At 37.1% G+C, this 20,609-nt stretch overlaps 1 protein-coding gene across 10 annotated transcripts in view; it reads right to left on the reverse strand.

Annotated features, from left to right (window-relative positions):
- Positions 1-20,609, reverse strand: part of LOC127853553 (src substrate cortactin-like) — a 51,333-nt gene that overhangs the window by 3,803 nt on the left and 26,921 nt on the right. For 3 of the 10 annotated variants that reach the window (XM_052388140.1, XM_052388136.1, XM_052388132.1), the window contains 9 exons: positions 19,867-19,977; positions 18,181-18,291; positions 13,512-13,567; positions 10,412-10,478; positions 9,557-9,753; positions 9,413-9,508; positions 7,901-8,083; positions 4,249-4,302; positions 2,951-3,092 (listed from right to left, as the gene is read on the reverse strand). In XM_052388140.1, coding sequence (XP_052244100.1) covers positions 2,951-3,092; positions 4,249-4,302; positions 7,901-8,083; positions 9,413-9,508; positions 9,557-9,753; positions 10,412-10,478; positions 13,512-13,567; positions 18,181-18,291; positions 19,867-19,977 — 1,017 coding nt within the window. Of the gene's footprint in view, positions 1-2,950; positions 3,093-4,248; positions 4,303-7,900; positions 8,084-9,364; positions 9,509-9,556; positions 9,754-10,411; positions 10,479-13,511; positions 13,568-18,180; positions 18,292-19,866; positions 19,978-20,609 lie in introns of all 10 variants that reach the window. The other 7 variants (XM_052388141.1, XM_052388139.1, XM_052388142.1 and 4 more) reach the window with 5 other exon arrangements.

The raw sequence follows: 20,609 nt of genomic DNA on the forward strand, positions 1-20,609 counted from the left end.
GTGACCTTGACCTTTGACCTAGAGACCCAAAAATGGGTGTGACATGTAGAAATTATTAAGGTGCATCTACATATGAAGTTTCAAAGTTGTAGGTAGAAGCACTATGATTTTAGAGCCATGTTAAGGTTTTAGCACGACACCTACGGCGGACGGCAGACACGCTGGCTATGACAATAGCTCGGGTTTTTTCCGAAAACAGCCTCGCTAAAAATCATGCAATAGTCATTCACATTATTTTTTTTAAATTTATTACAAAGACACACTATTTTAATTACATTTTGTTATTCCTAATATTGTTAAAAACACAAACTCCCAATCCAGGAAAGACAATAAAATTGCTAAGATGAAGTAAGAAATATGATAAGAATATCGTTAAAGTGTCAAAATATTTATTAAATTGCATATCTCACTTTTGCTTTTTTTGGCATTGTTTTTTATTGCAAAAAATCCTGTAAATTTCCCCGTTTTTAATATAAAAAAAGTTATGGCAAAATTCCCTCAAATCTTCCAGAGAGAGTATTGCAAAATATTTTTTTTTTTTGTGTGAGCAAATTCCAGAATCTGCCCAGAATTTTGCAAATTATTCAAAATCCCTATTTTTTTTGCACACTAAGTTTTTTCAATACATTTTCCATACATTTTGTAGTCATCCTGCAACACAGCTTGGGCACTTACTGGCTTGGTAGTCATACAGGGCTACCACACTTACTGGCTTGGTAGTCATACAGGGCTACCACACTTACTGGCTTGGTAGGCATACAGGGCTACCACACTTACTGGCTTGGTAGTCATACAGGGCTACCACACTTACTGGCTTGGTAGTCATACAGGGCTAGGACACTATCTGGCTTGGTAGTCATACAGGGCTACCACACTTACTGGCTTGGTAGTCATACAGGGCTACCACACTTACTGGCTTGTTAGTCATACAGGGCTAGGACACTTACTGGCTTGGTAGTCATACAGGGCTACCACACTTACTGGCTTGTTAGTCATACAGGGCTAGCACACTTACTGGCTTGGTAGTCATACAGGGCTAGCACACTTACTGGCTTGGTAGTCATACAGGGCTAGCACACTTACTGGCTTGCTAGTCATACAGGGCTACCACACTTACTGGCTTGGTAGTCAAACAGGGCTACCACACTTACTGGCTTGGTAGTCACACAGGGCTACCACACTTACTGGCTTGGTAGTCATACATGCCTACCCCATTTACTGGCTTGGTAGTCATACAGGGCTTGGACACTTACTGACTTGGTAGTCATACAGGGCTACCACACTTACTGGCTTGGTAGTCATACAGGGCTACCACACTTTCATGCTTAGTAGTCATACAGGGCTAGAACACTTACTGGCTTGGTAGTCATACAGGGCTACCACACTTACTGGCTTGGTAGTCATACAGGGCTACCACACTTACTGGCTTGGTATTCACACAGGGCTAGGACACTTACTGGCTTGGTAGTCATACAGGGCTACCACACTTACTTGCTTGGTAGTCATACAGGGCTACCACACTTACTTGCTTGTTAGGCATACAGGGCTAGGACACTTACTGGCTTGGTAGTCATACAGGGCTAGCACACTTACTGGCTTGGTAGTCATATAGGGCTAGCACACTTACTGGCTTGGTAGTCAAACAGGGCTACCACACTTTCTGGCTTGGTAGTCATATAGGGCTAGCACACTTACTGACTTGGTAGTCATACAGGGCTAGCACACTTACTGGCTTGCTAGTCATACAGGGCTACCACACTTACTGGCTTGGTAGTCAAACAGGGCTACCACACTTACTGGCTTGGTAGTCACACAGGGCTACCACACTTACTGGCTTGGTAGTCATACATGCCTACCCCATTTACTGGCTTTGTAGTCATACAGGGCTTGGACACTTACTGACTTGGTAGTCATACAGGGCTACCACACTTACTGGCTTGGTAGTCATACAGGGCTACCACACTTTCATGCTTAGTAGTCATACAGGGCTACCACACTTACTGGCTTGGTAGTCATACAGGGCTACCACACTTACTGGCTTGGTAGTCATACAGGGCTACCACACTTACTGGCTTGGTAGTCACACAGGGCTAGGACACTTACTGGCTTGGTAGTCATACAGGGCTACCACACTTACTTGCTTGGTAGTCATACAGGGCTACCACACTTACTTGCTTGTTAGGCATACAGGGCTAGGACACTTACTGGCTTGGTAGTCATACAGGGCTACCACACTTTCTGGCTTGGTAGTCATACAGGGCTAGCACACTTACTGACTTGGTAGTCATACAGGGCTAGCACACTTACTGGCTTGGTAGTCATACAGGGCTACCACACTTACTGGCTTTGTAGTAATACAGGGCTACCACCCTTACTGGCTTGGTAGTCATACAGGGCTAACACACTTACTGGCTTGGTAGTCCCATAGGGCTACCACAATTACTGTCTTGGTAGTCCTACAGGGCTACCAGACTTACTGGCTTGGTAGTCATACAGGTCTACCACACTGGCTTGGTAGTCATACAGGGCTACCACACTTAGTGGCTTGATAGGCATACAGGGCTACCACACTTACTGGCTTGGTAGTCATACAGGGCCACCACACTTACTGGCTTGGTAGTCATACAGGGCTAGCACACTTACTGGCTTGGTAGTCATACAGGGCTAGCACACTTACTGGCTTGGTTGTCATACAGGGCTACCACACTTACTGGCTTGGTAGTCATACAGGGCTAGGACACTTAAATGGCTAGGTAGTCATACAGGGCTACCACACTTACTGGCTTGGTAGTTATACAGGGCTAGCACACTTACTGGCTTGGTAGTCATACAGGGCTACCACACATAATGGCTTGGTAGTCATACAGGGCTACCACACTTACTGGCTTGGTAGTCATACAGGGCTAGCACACTTACTGGCTTGGTAGTCATACAGGGCTACCACACTTACTGGCTTGGTAGTCATACAGGGCTACAGCAGTAGTGCTGGAGGCCCCAGTCTCCGGGGAATGGTCCACTGGATCGTTATCCTCCTCTCCCAGTTCCTTTTCATCTGCCGCTGCCTCCGCCGGGTGGATCTCGTATTCAGTTGGCTACAAAAGAGGATGACATATTTATGTAAGGGAATTTAAGCTTGTGGCAATAGTGATGAATGCATCCCTACACCTATTTCTTAATGTGTATCAAGTTGTAACAAGCGTGTCTTTTAAATTCTTGATTGAAAAAGGGCCTAAGCTTCAGGAATTTGCAAGGCATGAACAAAATACTATGTATGATGTAATGTACAACAAAAATCGACCAAGAGCCAGCAAAAGTTTCCTAACCATGTTGGTTTCAAGTAAAGACACAAGATTTAAAGCAGTAACTTCTTATTGTTTATCACAAATGTCTGTTCATGGAAGATTTAAAGGGTGACTATAAGCCCACATGAAACATAAGTACAAGTTATGGACTTAACATCCTTGCAAGATCAATATAAATTTGGACCAAGTGCGAGGTCTGAAGCTCCATAAAACTGGTTTAAAAGCATACCCCAAATATATTGCATTTCACATTAAAAGGTTGTAACATCATTTTAATTCATGATTGTTTGTGTTTGTTGTAAGGTTTCTTAAGTCTCAGACAGTTTGGTAATGCCATAAATTATGCTCCACTCGCTATAAAACTTTTTCTCCTGCTTGTGCAGCTGAAGTATTATTGTTGAACCTAAGACACAATAGACTCGGTAAGCTCTTACCTTACTACACCATCAAGCTGAAGAAATATTTGTAAAATGAAATTGAGCCTCGTTCTGATAAAACTTGTCTCAATGTATGTGCATAAAGTGTTGTTCCAGATTAGCCTGTGCATTTTGCACAGGCTTATCAGGAGTACACTTTCTGCTTTCATGGACATTTTGCGTTTAAAGGTAGTCTCTTCTAAACAAAATCAATTTAAGTTGGAAAGTGTCGTCCATGATAAGCCTTACGGACTGCACAGGCTAATAAGCACTTAACCGGCATATATTAACTATTTGCATGCTGGGAAATTTGTCGTCTGCTAAAATGTCGTCTGCTGAATTTCTAAAATTAGCATTTTCTTCGATTTTTTTCAAAGAATATCATCAGAATAGCAAACAGTTTGGATCCTGATGAGACGCCACGTTCTGTGGCATCTCATCTGGATCCAAACTGTTTGCAAAGGCCTTCAAAATTCGGTTCCCGCACTGACAGGGTTAAGCCCAGTTTCCCATAATGCAGCTTATTTTACCTCCTCAAACTGCTCATATGGTTCTGGCTGGGGTTCCACATGATGGACTTGATCCTGAAGATAAATAATAACAAATAAAATAGGACCAAGCAGATAGGGTAATTCACTCGTAAGTCGATTTTTCTCTTGAGTCAGACATTTTTTATCTGTGTAGTGTGTAAAGATAAGTTTTGCTTAACATGATTTGTTACTTTGTTACGAACATTTTAGTAAAATACACAGTGTACAAACACATGGTCAGCGTGTTTATTCTACGTATGTCTGTCAATAAACCGGGCTACCGCTCTTATAGATTTATAGTTGCCTGGTGGGCGTGACCTGGAAATTTTCAGTAGCCCAATTAAAAATTTCCCGGGCTCCGCATTTGTCGTACATTGATTTTACCCTTGGTACTCAAACTAAATAAAATGTCGAAATAAAATATGATCACATATTTTCTCACAATGAAATTTAATATGTTTTAGTACTTATAATCTCTATTACATTATACCATTTCCCTGTCCAACAAAGGGCGAGTTACCCTGAAAAACTATATAATATTCATGGCCTAGAGTCGTGTTCTGAGAAAACTGTGCTTAATGCATGTGCATAAATTGTTGTCCCAGATTAGCCTGTGGAGTAAACACGATCAAATCAGGGCAACACTTCCCTCATAAACTGGAATTTTGTTAAAAAAAGACTCTTTTCCAATATTTTTTCCCAAAATATTCCATAGAAGCGGGAAATGTAATCACTGATAAGTCTGCGCAGACCGCACAAGCTAATCTGGGACAACACTTAACACACATGCATTAAGCCCAGTGTTCTCAGAACAAGGCTCAAGTTGGTCATATGATGAGAAATGTACACTGAAGCACATTCAAGAAGTAAAGCTTTTCATTTCCAAAGATCAATAAGCTATGTGTTTGTGAAACACTATGGTCCCATATATTTGACCTTTGACCTTGAAGGATGACCTTGACCTTTCACCACTCACAATGTGCAGCTCCATGAGATACACATGTATACCAAATATCAAGTTGCTATCTTAAATATTGCAAAAGTGTACATTAAATTAGCGATTTTGACCCATATAATTGACCTTTGACCTTGAAGGATGACCTTGACCTTTCACCACTTAAAATGTCCAGCTCTATGAGATACACATGCATGTCAAATATGAAGTTGCTATCTTCAATATTGCAAAAGTTATTGCAAATGTTAAAGTTTACACAAACAAACACACAAACCAACCAACCAACCAACCGACAGGGCAAAAACAATATGTCCCCCATTATAGTCGTGGGGGACATAAAAATATTCACATAAACATGCCTTTAATAATAATTAATAAGGAAAAAAGATAAAAATTTAATAATGGGGGTATTTTCACCATTGAATATTATCTAGTTGATACATATTATGTTCTTTTATTGTATAAAATCTGTGTATCTGTGTTATATGACTGAGAAGACGGTCTATGTTGATGTTCGTTCTGTTTCCCAAATATCAGTAGAGTTCCAAGGTACGTTAGGAAATGTACTTTGTTTTTCTTTTAATTTAATGTCGCGATTTTTTTCAAGACGTATTCAAGGGTTTATTCTTATACCTTAAGATATAGGCAAAAACTGCAAGAAAAATGTCTTTTATGCACTATAGATAGTTGCGAATGTATTTCAATAACATGAGCTATTTGCAAAACTAAAGTTTATAACGGTGTGATTACATTATGCCCAGCCCGTGTGTAAACCCCTGAAAACCCCGTTGATTCGGCACCCTGTATATTTTATCCACCGACTCATTTTAGTCGCGCTCTAGGATAACCCGGCTTAATGCATGTGCTTAAAGTATCATACCAGATTAGCCTGTGCTTAAAGTATCGTACCAGATTAGCCTGTGCTTAAAGTATCATACCAGATTAGCCTGTGCTTAAAGTATCATACCAGATTAGCCTGTGCAGCACTTTTCATTTTAATGGTATTTTTGCTTAAAGCAATGAATCATTTTAACGAAAATCCGGTTTAGGCGGAAAGTACCGTCCCTGATTAGCCTGTGCGGACTGCACAGGCTTATCTAAGACGATACTTTACGCATAAGCATTAAGACCCGTTTTCTCAAGGAGAGGCTAATTGGTATTTTGCTCGACATGACATTTAATAAATAAAATTGTTCATTCGATCTGGTCCTAACATTCTCTTGTGTTGTCAATTTTTGTACTTGTCCTAAATCTAAATGTAACATAATTAGATCTACATGTATATTGAATTCATTTCCCATTTATTGCGCATCATGTATTTTTTAACTACGTCACATAACTTTTTTCTGCAGGGATCTTTTATTATAAATTATATATTGAGGTACAATATGAGTGGAATTTTGAACTGCTGTGGTGATTCGATGGATTGCATTTTACTTGCACATTGTGTGATGGCTTTTCCCCTCGCCCTGCTAGCAGTTGGAATACAACATCAAGGGCTGGGTGGAATACGCTGTCAATACGGGCTTTACAATCCACCAGAACACAACATTTATTTAATATTTCCTATTTATTGAATTTTAAAGTAAATTCAATACATACATACTTTAAACTTAGATAACCTCACACACAAAAAACAATCAGCAAAACACAACAATAAAGTGTGACTTTTGATAAGCTTCCTAGAAGAAAAATGATACATGCCCCACATAATGTGTTAAACTAATGTTTCCATTTCCTAACAAAAAATTATCAGCATTCCAGCACACTCAAGTAATTAATTTACAACTAAGATGGAGGAATTCAACATATCCATATTTACAACTAAGATGGAGGAATTCAACATATCCATATTTACAACTAAGATGGAGGAATTCAACATATCCATATTTACAACTAAGATGGAGGAATTAAACATATCCATATTTACAACTAAGATGGAGGAATTCAACATATCCATATTTACAACTAAGATGGAGGAATTCAACATACTCATTTTTACAACAAAGATGGAGGAATTCAACATATCCATATTTACAACTTAGATGGAGGAATTCAACATATCCATATTTACAACTAAAATGGAGGAATTCAACATATCCATATTTACAACTAAGATGGAGGAATTCAACATATCCATATTTACAACTAAGATGGAGGAATTCAACATATCCATATTTACAACTAAGATGGAGGAATTCAACATATCCATATTTACAACTAAGATGGAGGAATTCAACATATCCATGGACAAATAACAATCATCAAAAGCACAACAAATACTTTCCTTTGATTTCAAAAGCCAAGAGAACAAGAGATGTGTTAGTCAGAAACACAATGCCCCCTAACGCGCCGCTTTGAAACCATATATATGACCTTTGACATTGAAGGATGACCTTGACCTTTCAAAATGGGCAGCTTCATGAGATACACATGCATGCCAAATATCAAGTTGCTATCTTCAATATTGCAAAAGTTATGACAATGTTAAAGTTTTGGTCAAATTTTTGAGACACACACAGTGACACACACATACAATGACAAACAGGCCCAAAAGAATATACCCCCGATCATTTCGATCCGGGGGCATAAAAAGCATGCTCAATGGCTCACATTTTGGAAGTTGTTATTCCTATTTGTTTATTTTTATTTGACTCTAGCCTTGTTACCCTGACCATTCAAGTCTCCTATACATACCCTAGTGGTGTCTTCATATGTGGCTTGCTCCTCCTCCTCCTGCTCCTCATATGCAGGCTGTTGCTCCTCCTCCTCGTAGGCCGGTTTAGGTGCAGAACGCGCAGGCTGCTGTGGTGGGGCTCGCGTAGGCTGCTTCGGGGCTTCCTTCTCCTCATCATGCCAGCGTTCTGAGTCCATCTTTTCCTGATATTGAAATGATTATTGTTCTGGGAAAATGGGACTTAATGCATGTGAGTAAAGTGTCATCCCAGACTGGCCTTTGCAGGCACATCTGGGATGACACTTTATGACATTCATAAAAAACAAGCAAATTCATTAAATTGATATCCCCCGCCAATATATTCTGGACAAAAAAGTGTTATATTTGACACTCAAAAAAGCATATTTTCAAGATACAAAGGGCCATAACTCTGTTATTAACAGCTAGTGTACAATGCCATTTGGCGTGCATCATCCCCTTATCAATATATATACTCATACCAAGTTTCAATGAAATCCACCAAAGCACTTCCAAGATATGGCTCCGGAAACAAAAGTGCCGTACTGACGGACGGAAGGACGGACAACGCCAAAACAATATCCCTCCGCCTATGGCGGGGGATAACAACAACGAACGTTCTATAACATCACAATAAAATTCGCTATTCGAACTCTTCCTAGTTTAAATTTACCTTCGCTTATCCCTTGATTGCCTCAAGTAACAAACCATTTCTACAACTCGAGTGCACCAGTGTTGTTTTTCACACCTTATCAGCAATTTATTGAGATATTTTTGATGTTATCAGGCATTCACACCATGGTGTTTTTACAGGGGTCGCTATTTGCTATCGATAGATGCATCACAGTGAAAAAATAAAAGTCAACTGCTTTTGTATTTCATGGTCTAATCAATGCCAAAGATACTATTATGCGGTATTCTGTGTTTTATAGCCCCTGAGGCTAAAAGACCTATCAAAACACCGATTTTGTATACCAAACAAATTGAGTGTTGTCCGCTAAACATTGATGTTTTGCATAAATTTTCTTTCATTTTTGACTGATTTTCAGAAAATAGTTTGTACATATTGCATCAATTTAAATTTAAAGTGAATTCACGATTGGTTGAAAAAGAACATTGCTTGATGCGCCCACATCAAGTTACACGATTTACACATGTTCAATTAAGGCCTCTGTCCGATTTTGGATGTCAAATAGAGGCATGCCCCACATTTCACAATATGAAGTCATCACCATAGTGTACATTTGTGTTTACTTCTGGAAAATGGAGAACATTTGTGTTCATGAAATTCTGAACACATTTATCATGGAGAACATTTGTGTTAATGAAATTCTAAACACATTTTGGCCAGATATTAGTTTTTGTTAGTTATATACTGATTACTGACGACAGTAAAGGTAGCATGATTGATCGTTTTAGGGTGTCCCGCTATTTGGTAAAATGTCCGGACATTTTTTAAACCCCACCTCATGTTGCTGTTTCTCCTCCACCCTCTCCCGGTCCTCACTACCCACCTCATGTTGCTGTTTCTCCTCCACCCTTTCCCGGTCCTCACTACCCACCTCATGTTGCTGTTTCTCCTCCACCCTCTCCCGGTCCTCACTACCCACCTCATGTTGCTGTTTCTCCTCCACCCTCTCCCGGTCCTCACTACCTACCTCATGTTGCTGTTCCTCCTCCACCCTCTCCCGGTCCTCACTACCCACCTCATGTTGCTGTTTCTCCTCCACCCTCTCCCGGTCCTCACTAGCCTTACGGCTCAGTTTAACGCGCTCTGCTTGTTTCTTAGCATCCTCCTCCTGGTTCTTTGCAATGTTCTCAAAACGGGCCTTCAAATTCTTGGCACCTTCAGAGCCTTCAAGAAATAAATGGTTTAGAATTAATATGGAATGGGTGAATGAATTGGTGAAAAGGTCGAAATGAATGTTTCAACCGAATAAGGAAAAGAAATGGTCCAAATGAATGAGTGAAATGAATGGTCCAAATGAATTGGTAAAATGAATGAGTGAATTAAATGGGAAAATGAATGAGTGAAATGAATGGTTAAAATGAATAGGGAAAATGAATGAGTGAAATGAATGATTTAAATGAATGTTTATTTTTTATTGGCTCTATGGATCTTGACTATGGATTTATCTGACACTGCTGGGTGAAGTGAAAGAAGAGAATGAATGGATACATTGAATGGTTAATTTAAGGATTTGCAGACTCACCTTTGAAAGTCTCATGTAAGAAAATTCATAGGAATTTTTAATTTATTTGTACCACAAACACAAAAACTGGTATTTGAATATTTACTAAATCATTCGGACATTTTTACAAAAATAATTTTAATCAGAAAAAACATTTCATTGCAAAAAAATAAATCAGTTTAAAATAATTATGCACCTTTTTAATTTAGTGAAAGATTCTTTAATCCATGTGATGAATTTACCAAAATTCTCCATGTTACAGATGCCATTTAACAATTTATACAATACAAAGTGCATATCTGATGCAAAAATTCCACCCACTTGCTGAAGGTTTAGTTTTTTGGTATGATGATGAGACTCCCTTCATGTCTTCAAAAGTGCCCGCTGACTGTAAAATAGAAGACATTATTTTATGCTTTTCGATGGTTTATAGATAAATATCAGTGAATTAAAACTGATATTTCACTGTTTCAAAGAGTGAAAAATAACAGTGAAAATTATTGATAGTTTTTATTGTTTTACCATAATTATTTTGAGATATCTTTGGTTTCCCCATTGTGATCCCCAATTTTACCATGGGCGACTACTCTGCATTGAATGTTTATAAAAGAAAAAAAAATATTCTATGATCGCTCGTTAATTAAAATCCATATTCCACCAAATCCAAGAAATGTCCTCTATATACTTAATCTGAAGTCCTTCCATGCCATTTAGCTCAACACTATTACAAGAGGGCCTGAAAGGCCCAAAGTCGCTCACCTGAGATAAAAAGAAATGACCTGTTTTTTTGCAGCCCAAGATATCAATGAAACAAATGTTCTAACCAAGTTTCATGAAGAATGAACAACAAAGGGCCCCTGGCAGCCATGTTTTTCAACAGACCTGAACCATTTTTAAACCCGTCCAAGATATCATCAGGACAAATCATTATCTTTTGACAAAGTTTCATGAAGATCCGACAATAAATGTGGCCGTTACAGTGTTAACAAGGCAAATATTCAAGACGCACAACGGAAAACAGACAATTGACAAAAGGTGATCACAAAAGTTCACTATGAGCAAAACATATTAGGCTCAAAAAGATTGTCACCATGTATGAAGATGATATTATTAAAACTAATTGAGTAAACTAAATCAAGATATGATAACAACATTTGCACCCAGCAAGTGTCATTCAGATTGAACTAAAAATGTGACCAAAAGTTAATTCACAATGTTTCATTATAAACAACTGTAAAAAACTACCACCCCGCTGAAAGCCTTGTTTATAAACAAAAATGAACTATTTTCAGACTCACCATGCAATTATATTTCCAATTAAAAAATCAATAAATCCGTTTTAAAACAGAAATCTTTGATAATGTAGGTTATTGTATAAAACAACAAGAGCACCGCCTTGCGGGTGCAGACCGCTCATCTATTTTCTTTTTAAAGGTCAAGCGACTCTCAATTTCAATCACAAAGGAGGCAGGGGTGGAGTGAAGAGGGGGTGTATAGTGTGGGGGTGTGGACATTTATTACATTATCTTCCAAAGATGCGGAAAAAAAAACATTATGGGGGGGGGGATTCTTGGGTGTGATGGTTGGACGGTATTTCAAAAATAAAATAATAAAAATTAATTAAATATTTGTGTTTTAAAAAAAAAATTGGGGGGTGGGGGGTATAGTGTAAAAAATTAGGGGGGGGGTACGCGGGGATGGTTTGGGTGGAGTCTATTGTGGTATGTCAGGTAAGAGTAGTTTTGTCAAAGTATCAATCAAATCTAATCATAAATTTAGCAAAATTTAATAATTTGACCTTGAGAGTCAAGGTCATTCAAAGGTCAAGGTGAAATTCAACTTGCCAGGTACAGTAACCTCATGATAGCATGAAAGTTTTTGAAGTTTGAAAGCAATAGCCTCAATACTTTAGAAGTAAAGTGGATCGAAACACAAAATTTAACCATATATTCAAAGTTTCTAAGTCAAAAAAGGGCCATAATTCCGTAAAAATGACAACCAGAGTTATGCAACTTGTCCTTTTACTGTACCCTTATGATAGTTTGCGAGTTCATGAAGCATTGGATTCCAAGGATTAAATCTACAGAAAAAATCGAAATAAATTCTACATTAATCTGCAGAGATATTTCTTAGTTATATAACAAAAGCATCACAAAATGTCTGGAAGAGGTAAACCAGCAGGAAGGAAGAGGAAAGCTCAGACAAAACTGCCAGAAAATCAGGGAACTAGAGTGTTCACAAGCTTTTTTACTATATAAATATAAGGAAAAAGACCCCCCACCCTGGTGGGCATGTTTTTTTACCGATCCAAACCATTTTCAAACTCAACTGTCGTATCCAGGAAACAAATGTTCTCAATAAATTTCATGAAGATTGGGCAAAAAATGTGTCTTCAAGAATGTTCACATGTTTTCACTATATACATATAGAGAAAACTGCACCACCCCCTGGCGGCCATGTTTTCCACCCATCATGACCATTTTTGAACTCGTCCGAGATATCTATAAAATCTATGTTTATACAAAAAATTATGATGATTAGGCAAAAAATGTGACTTCTAGAGTGTTCACAAGCCTTTTCACTATATAAATTTAAGGAAAATGACCCCCCCTGGTGGCCATGTTTTTTTACTGATCCGTACCATTTTCGAACTCAACCGTCATATCCAGAAAACACATGTTCTGACCAAATTTCATGAAGATTGGACCAAAAATGTGACTTCTAGAGTGTTCACATGTTTTCACTATATACATATAGAGAAAACTGCCCCGCCCCCCCTGGCGGCCATGTTTTTTCATCGATCTGGACCATTTTCGTACACGTCTGAGATATCAATGAAACCAATGTTTTGACCAAGTTTCATGATGATTGGGCAAAAATTGTGACTTCTACAGTGTTCACAAGGTTTCTCTATAGCCATATAAGGAATACTGCCCCGCCCCCTGGCGGCCATGTTTTTCAACAGACCGGAACCATTTTTTAACTCAACCAACATATCATTTAGACAAACATTTTGACAAAGTTACATAAAGATTGGGCATCAAATGTGACTTATACAGTGTTCACAAGGTTTTTCTTTTTTTGACCTAGTGACCTAGTTTTTGACCCAGCATGACCCAGTTTCGAATTCAGTCGAGGCATCAATCGGACCAAATGTTCTGACCAAGTTTCATGAAGATCGGATAATAAATGTGGCCTCTAGAGTGTTCACAAGGCAAAATGTTGACGACGGACGACGCACGACGAACAAAAGGCGATCACAGAAGCTCACCATGAGCACGTTGTGCTCAGGTGAGCTTATAAAAACATTTAATAAACCACATAAAAATATTTTAATGAGATCCGTCTGTGTATCTGCTTATGTTAAAGTTCACACAGAAATCTTGTATGTTTTACTTATGACTCTGATATAGCGACTTACATCATCCTTTCTGTCTGTTTGTACACCAAACTTGCCTCCGAACCCTTTGGAATAATCTGAAATATTTAAAAATTACAAGTTGGATTTATGTCATGGGCAAATGGCATTCAATCAAGCATGAGATAATCATCAGTCATCAGTATAACACACATGATAATGCAGAAACTAACACATATAAATCAAAGAACGAACTTCAAACCACAAAGATATATAAGACTTTCTTTTTACCTACCTTAGATTTCTCATGTATCCTTATTACAGATTATTGTTTTACAACAAACAAACACTTTCATCTAATCGAGCAAGTATATGTCTAACTAAAGGTTTGTTCTTTTTAAACTCTGACAAAACAGTAAGATCCGTTTAACAGATTCAGTGCCTTCACCTGAGAATAATCTGCAGATTGTATTAGTCCAAAAACTATTAACTAATGTATATACTTTGACAATCCTATGAAAAAGACAAATATCACTAAATATGCAAATGTAAAATTCTATAGAAGGATTTTGGTATTATGACATCATCTGAAATAGCAAGAGTCATTTAAAACCTTGATAACAAACTATTTTCTGAAAGTGTGGATATGATTCATAATTAATATCAACATTTAAAAAAATAAATACCCATCATAGTAAACTCAATATTTTACAGTTATGATAATAAGTTTGTACTTTTTATTCATGTTCTTGTCGTCCAAGATATCATGGCGACACATGTTTTGACCAAGTTTCATGAAGATTGGTCTAAAAATGTGACTAAGATTGTTAACGAGGTTTTATTACAGCCCTAAAAGGAAAATGCCCCGCCCCCTAGTGGGCATTTTTTTTAACGGACTGGAACCATTTTTGAACTCATCAACTGGAACCATTTTTGAACTCATCAAAAATATCATTAGAAATAATGTTCTGACAAAGTTTCATGAAAATTATACAATAAATGTGATTTCTAGAGTGTTAACAAGGTTTTACTATAGCCATATAAGGGAAACTGCCATGCCCCCCTGGTGTCCATGTTTTTCAACCAATCTAAACCATTGTCAAACTTGGCTATTGTCCAAGATAGTATTGTGACACTTGTTCTCGCTAAGTTTCATGAAGATTGGACAATCATTTTGACCTCTAGAGTGTTAAAAAGATAAATGTTGACCAAGGACAACGCACGACACATGACAAAAGACGGACAAAAGGCAATCACAAAACCTCACCATGGGCGTGCTCAGGTTCGCTAAAAAGTTATAACTGTTAAAAAACTGCAAATCAGAATTTTAAAATATTATCTTGACAATTAGGTTTTTGTTATCAGAGATCAATCAATTATGAAAGTTGAATGATAAACCATTTCACCCCCTCTAATATAACAAGAGGGCCATGATGGCACTGAATCGCTCACCTGACTAACCTTGCTACATCAACTTCAATTCTATCAGACCCATATACAATCCAGGCTTTTTCCGCTCCATTTTGTGAATATGCCACACTGGAATTTTGGGAATTTCGCATCGTGAAAACCCCCATTTTTGGAAAAAAAATTATTCGCAAAATTGGCTCAATTGGGAAAAAATATGGCATGTAAATAGTGTTTCTTATATTTCAAAGAAGCCGTTAACTGGTAAATATCGACTATTTTGATAACTTATTATTAAAATTTTACAAAGTATTATGAACATGTGAGATAAGTGCAGGTTTTTTAACCTGAATTTGGGGAAAAGGCCTGGCCTTTTTTGAGGTGAAAAAAATCTTGCGAAGCGCCGGATTCTGAGGATAATAAGGAAAGTCTTAAAAAATCATCAACATATTTTACAGTTTTTAAAATAAATTCAAGGCAATGGATAATTAAATTATGCAACACTTTCTATTTTCTACACCGGATCAGGTTAACATATATATTTAAAGGTAAAAAAAAAAAAAAAAAAAATTTTTTTCTTTTTTTGGAATTGGGAATTTTTTTTCAATTGGGAAAAAACAACCAGATTTGCATTGGGAATGGGGCGGAATTTCGGACCCGTGGCATAGGGCAGAAAAAGCCTGCAATCCCAAGCCAGATTTCATCAATTAATACATTCTGACAAAATTTCATTAAGACTGTGATGAAAACTGTGACCTCTTTCATCTACACAAGATTTTACTAGAATTGGCCAGGTGACCTAATTTTTGACCCCAAATGACCCATATACGATCCAAAATCAGATATTATCAAGATAAACATTCTGACCATATTTCATTAAGATCAGATGAAAGCTATGACCTTTATTATATACACAAGGTTTTTCTATGATTTGACCTAGTGACCTAGTTTCTGACCCCAGATGACCCAAATACAATCCCAACCCAGTTTTTATCAAGATTAACATTCTGGCCAATTTTTTTTAAGTTTGGATGAAAACTGTGTCTACACAAGTTGTTTTTTTAACTTTGACCAAGTGACCTAGTTTTTTACCCTAGATGACCCAAATTCGAAACCAACCCAGATTTTAACAAGACAAACATTTTGACTAAATTTCATAAAGATTGGATGAAAATTGTGACCTCTATTTTTATCTATTTTAAACACAAGGTTTTTCTATTATTTAACCTAGTGACCTAGTTATTTTTTACCTAGTGACCTAGTTTTTTACCACAGATGACCAAAATAAAAACCCAACCCAGATTTCATCAAGATAAACATTCTGACCAAATTTCATAAAGATCGGATGAAAACTGTGACCTCTACTGTCTACACAAACAAATTGTTGACAGACACACGCACACACGCACGCACAACGGACGCCGGACATCACACGGTCACATAAGCTCACCATGTACACTTCGTGACAGGTGAGCTAAAAAGTCAATACATATGCAAACTATTGACTACCTTAATAACATGTATAAACCAATTCTGTAGACTTGATAAGCAAACTTTATAAAAACTAGAGCTTTGTCACAGACGTGACGAATACCCCCACATGCCGAATTGACACAGAATGTTTTGCATGTTGTCTTCACAAAAAACACCAGACACCATGCTCAAACGCACTAAGTGACCCCGTGACCTAGCTTTTGACCCGGCATGGCCCATGTTCGAACTTGACCTACACATCATCTACATACAACTTCTGACCAAGAGTGGTGAAGATCGGATGTAAACTACTTGAATAAGGGAGCGGACACCATGCTGAATGTGTAAAATGTACTAAGTGACCCCGTGACCTAGTTTATGATCTGGCATGGCATGGCCCATGTTCGAACTTGGCCTTAAGATCATCTAGATAAAACTTCTGACCAAGTATGGTGAAGATCGGATGAAAACTACTTGAATTAGAGAGCGGACACCATGTTGAATGTTAAAAAACGCACTAAGTGACCCCATGACTTAGTTTTTGACCAGGCATGACCCATATTCAAACTTGACTTAGACATCATCTAGATACAACATCTGACCAAGTTTGGTGAAGATCGGATGAAAACAACTTGAATTAGAGAGCAGACACTTAATATGGACCAACAGACAGACAGACCGACCGACAAGCTCACTCCTATATTACCCCCTAAACTTCGTTTGTGGGGGCAGGGGTGGCGAAATCTCAAAAAACTATACTTGTCCACGGACAACCATTTAGGAAATTTAACTTGTCCGTTGCTGAACTACACTTGTCCGTTAATGTTTATATAAATTATAAACGCATGTATTCATTAATGTAAAATAATGTGGAATATATCAAAATGAGTATGATTTGATTGTTTTGTTTATAGTTGTATTTCAATGGTACATTCATTATAGCAGTATATTATAAACAATATAAAGACTTTGTCAAACTTTAATCTTGCAAAGCTAGTGTTATTTAAATCTGTGTTGAACATAAGTGCATCGTAATCTTAACAAGTTAAACTAGTCTAATATGTCGACCTCATCAGACTGAGGCTCTGCATCGCTACTGGCAGCGATTTGATTATCATCAACTGGTAACCATTGAAAATCTGTTAGCCAAGTTTCTTGAAAAGTTCTGGTGCGTTTACTTAGATCATATTTTTTATCATAATCTTTCTTAGTATTTTTGGGAGGTGGACTGCTCAAAGCTTCGTGTTTCTGCTCTGTTGTTGAATATTAAAAAAAACCAAAATGTTCCATCTTTACGATTAAAGTCATCTCAAATAACAAGGTAGACCGTGTTTTGACTATCTTAGGTTGATAATTTTTATTTCCGTCTGATTGTAAATATAAAGAAACCAGTCTGTACACTGTCTAACAGTCGGGTCGAATGTTGAAAATGAGGCATGCTACCGGTCTCTTATAGAATAAGGGAGATTACTGCGCAGGAGCGTGCCCGTATTTTAGCTTGATTGCTCCGCAAATAGCACTGACGATGTAATCGCTTGTCAACATCCGGTTGTGTCAAACTTAATTACGGCTTTAATACAATGTATTTTTTTGTATACCTGGACCCGACTTTAAAAAAACTTGTTGTCCACGGACAACTTAATTGAAAAAAATCAGTTGCCCAGACAAGCAAATGTACGACTCGGGCAACTCGGACATTTGATTTCGCCACCCCTGGGGGTATAATAATTTGGTGAAATAATGGCCTCTGTTTACTTGAAGAATTCAAGCTAAGTATGTTCAATACACAGATTGACATGAATTTAACATAGATCAAATGGCGTGATGAACCCATCCTACATCTAAAAGTTACCTTTTTGGCTCTCATGTTGCTCCAGTTTCTCTTGGTGGTCCCAGCCCACTGCAGAGGCGTCCTTTCTGTCCGTCTGAACACCAAACTTGCCACCAAACCCCTTGGAATAATCTGAAACATACAAAGTTACAAATGCATATAATCCATGGAGTGACCTTCCTTTTTTGACATATTGACCCTTATTAATCTTTGAACAAGCAATCTCTGTTTGACTTGTGGGTCCAAAGGTTAAAGCAATGTACCGTTCAAACTCACACTTCATTTTTGATGGAGGAATATTTCTGATTTCTAATAGCGTTGTAGTTTCTATAACTTAATGCTAGCCTGCATGTTTTGGACACTTAGAACCCATCTAACAGAAATACAATTCTGATAAACCCTTTCCAACTTTAACATAACTTATTTTTCAGAATAATATGATATGTGCATTAATACCTTCTAAAGTATATATATATTGACAAGCTCATGAAAAAAGCTAAATTTGCAATCGTAAAATTCTATAATTTTTTTTTGGTATTGTGACATCATTTAAAATAGCAAGAGTGATCAATGGTATAAGTCAATTGAAATAATATTTATAAAACTTGTAAAATCTAACAATTTTCTCTTGATGTGGTAATATGGTTCAAAATTAATATTGACATTTTAAAATAATATAAATCTATCATATTAAACACAATATTTTACATTTTTGATATTTGATTTCCGTTCTTGCAGTGTTTTGGAGTGTTTTATTATAGCTATATATTTAAACACTGGACTTGTCCTAAAATATAATTATTTCCACGTCGCTCAATTATTTCCTTTATATTTTCCATAGCCTCATTTGCATTGACTCATCACTTAATGCTTGCATATTCAAATAACAACAGTGGCTTATTAAGGATTTTCGCTTATCAATAGCAGTTAAATTATGAAAGTAGTAATTTAAATCCATATGCAATTATCAAAAGATTACCAGATACACATTGCCATAAAACATGTTAATATATTCTCTTGACAATTTGGAAGAAATTGTGACAGAGATCAAGCGATTATGTAAGTTCAAAGATAAACCATCTCCCAAATTGAATGTATAAATTATCCATATTAAAGAAACTCAGTCCCTCATTACAGCGATGAAACAATTTTGTAGACTAGATAAAACAAGCATATTAAGAAATTTGGTGATTTTGTTGCCTCCTTTGACTAAAGAAATTAATCTTAAGGTCGAATTTCTCAGTATGTTTAAAAAGAGTTGTCATGCAATTCAACACACTTCTATCTCAGCGATGAACCCATTTTACAGTTACCTTTTTGGCTTTCGTGTTTTTCCAGTTTTTCTTGGTAGTCATACCCCTCAGCTGATGTGTCCTTTCTGTCCGTTTGTACACCAAACTTGCCACCAAACCCTTTTTTGATTTAAGTTGTACTATCTTTTTGCCTCAAAATAAAATTATGACTTATGTAACATTTACTTCAGTACCTTACTGGCTCTCATCTTCTGACTAAAAACTGTTCAAACTGACAGACCTTTTTGACTGAAAGACAATTATGACTGATAGACCATACTGACTAACAAACCATTCTGCCTACAGACCATCCTGCCTTACAGACCATTCTGACTAACCGACCATCCTGTCTTACAGACCATTCTGCTTTACTGTCCATTCTGTCTTAAAGAACATTTGAAATTAATTCCAGTACCTTGCTGGCTCTCGTGTTTCCCCAGTTTCTCTTGGTAGTCATATCCCTCAGCAGAAGCATCCTTTCTGTCCGTCTGTACACCGTACTTGCCACCAAACCCCTTGGAATAATCTGCAAATACAGAGGTCCATTTCTTTAGTAAACATACAGTTTTAGGGATAAAAAACCCAACAGATTTAGCCTTTTTTAAGCAAAATAATATCTGTATGATTCAAATTAAATGAAACAAATATGGTTGAGACAAGCATTAAATGTTTTATTTTATTTAAAGGTAACCAAAACATTCATACATAAATCAAACAGTTACCGGTAAAACAAAGGCTCAAAGTTTTACTAAACTGAAGTCTACAAAGGCTGAATTAATTAAGTATGAAACTAGAACATATTTTACATTTACCAATTACAAATTTAAAAGAATGCAGAAGATGGAAAGGACTCAATGTCTTGGCACAAAACAAACAAACATAAATATGGCCACGACAGATACCCGTTTTTATCCATACAATAAAAAGTAAGCAAACTAAAATAAACATTTTCACTAGTTATAACAGCCTATTCTCGTATAAGCTTATTACTGCTAAATTGGTAGTAAAAAACATAAGGCAAATAAATGCTTGAAAAACTCATGCATGAGCTAGCATACTTGCAAAGCGCATGATACAGGTATTTCATTCACTAGTATCATGGTAAAAAGAAAATACCAAAATGTACAGTGAACTCCCTCTAAAACAAACACCAACCAG

This window comes from Dreissena polymorpha, chromosome 12 (assembly GCF_020536995.1).
Source record: "Dreissena polymorpha isolate Duluth1 chromosome 12, UMN_Dpol_1.0, whole genome shotgun sequence".
NCBI classification, from domain to species: Eukaryota; Metazoa; Mollusca; class Bivalvia; order Myida; family Dreissenidae; genus Dreissena; species Dreissena polymorpha.